Source organism: Nematocida parisii (assembly GCF_000250985.1).
Source record: "Nematocida parisii ERTm1 unplaced genomic scaffold supercont1.15, whole genome shotgun sequence".
NCBI lineage: Eukaryota > Fungi > Microsporidia > Nematocida > Nematocida parisii.
The window spans coordinates 3823-5605 of NW_013524660.1; the positions used below are offsets into that span (position 1 = coordinate 3823).

The 1783-nt window shown below is 32.0% G+C and overlaps 2 protein-coding genes across 2 annotated transcripts; both read right to left on the minus strand.

The window, feature by feature from the left end:
- Window positions 1–481: 481 nt before the first annotated feature.
- On the minus strand, window positions 482–1231 carry NEPG_02630 (uncharacterized protein). The gene has a single exon (XM_013205003.1). The coding sequence runs from the start codon at window positions 1033–1035 to the stop codon at window positions 697–699; it is 339 nt and encodes a 112-aa protein (XP_013060457.1). The 5' UTR covers window positions 1036–1231; the 3' UTR covers window positions 482–696.
- On the minus strand, window positions 1231–1774 carry NEPG_02631 (uncharacterized protein). Its single transcript, XM_013205004.1, has one exon. The coding sequence runs from the start codon at window positions 1702–1704 to the stop codon at window positions 1318–1320; it is 387 nt and encodes a 128-aa protein (XP_013060458.1). The 5' UTR covers window positions 1705–1774; the 3' UTR covers window positions 1231–1317.
- Between the last annotated feature and the right edge of the window lie 9 nt (window positions 1775–1783).

Here is a 1783-nt window from a genome sequence, read left to right on the forward strand (position 1 = left end):
AAAATATTTTTTATTACCCGATTCGTTTTTTCTAATTTCATCTAATTAACGATCTTTTATTTTGATATTTATATTTTAATTTAGAGGGGTCTTTCAACTAATTGGTTATTGTTCTTCTCTTAACGAACTAATCAAATACGGTTCTTCGTTATATTGATTGATCAAATCAACTTCGCCTAATTAATTGGTCATTATTTGATTGGTACACTATTTGAGTGGTATGTTTCATAGTATAGCAGTATTTACAATAACACATTGGCTCTTTGGATTAAATATACTGCTACACTCTTTAATACACACTTCGGGTTATATCTCCTCATTTGTTCTCTTTCTGTTTAGTCTCCTTCTCTACCCATTTCTTCTCTTCTCTCTCTTCTCTTTCTCTTTTTATTATTCTGTTTATATAGAAGGTATAATAATTCAATATGTAACACGTACACTAATAAAAATATTATTATACAATTTATTTTAAGTTTATTTATTTGCTCTTATATAAATATATCCAATTATAATACATCACACAGTTAATACACCACACATAACTACACATCACGCCACAAACAGACTACTACACAAGCACACACCACACATAATTAAAACATGCCTTAATAACCCAGACACTGTGATGGAGTATGGACTGGCTGTTAGATGCACATATTATATACTTTGCATACTTGCAGTGTGTATGACTAAGCATTATTTATTTATGACCGGCTGCTTTTTTGTAGTACACTTTCTAAAGAGAGATACTATTGCCCGGTGCTTCTTTTCGCACTCCTTTTCATCCGTGCTGCCGTATAGTTTTGATTTGTTACTATCTAAAAACTTTATAACATACCTGGCATTCTCTGGAGTCAGACAGTCACCCAAAACATCCACAAACTCGTCTGAAAGGCTGGACGGGTCTATATGTGTGTACAGTGGCTTAATATCATGTACTTTGAAAAACCCCCAATTTGACTCAAGTATTCTAAAAAGCCAGCATATGTAAATAATATTGTGGTTGTACTTACTGTTGTATGCTAAGACTAGCATAGGCCTAAGGCATACATGAGTTACATTGATAAGTGGTTAACGCGACAACAAATACGCAAATATAACATTGTTTGGGTTGTTGACAAAGTGTACGTTCAATACAAAACAAAATAAGGAACACAGCTATAAATAGAGTTACATTTTCAATAATCATTAAAGTATCTTAATGACTTTTTCTAAGAAATCAACTAGGATTATGCTCTTTATTCATATGACAGGGGCTAAAATATTTCCTTACAATATAGAAATCCTAAAATTCTATAATAGCAATATAATAATAAATTATACTGGATTGCCATGAATATTTCTTTTCCTAGAAGGCATTTCAGATAAACGTAATCCGCTCATTTCAGTGTCAAGCCTGGGCTTGAAAATACTTGTGAGCTTGTCATACTTTTCTTTACTCGTGGGGTTGTTTTCAATGCAAAGTGACTCTTTCTCTTTTTCTAAGGCAGATAAAACCTCTCTAGACATATTTTTTATTAAAATAGCATTTTGGGCTATATATCTATTACAGACACGTATAGGATCTAAGTGTGTATAAATAAGATTAACAATCATGGGATTATACTCTGTATTCGCACAAGCACGACATAACCACATAAACCAAATGTTATTTAAGATTGTTAACGCATTTGGGTTTACGCACTCTTCTTTCATTCTCTGCATTATTTTTGTTAGTATACTAAACCCATACTTTTCTGCCACTTTAGTAAATATTGCATTAAAAGACTCCAATCCTCCAAAT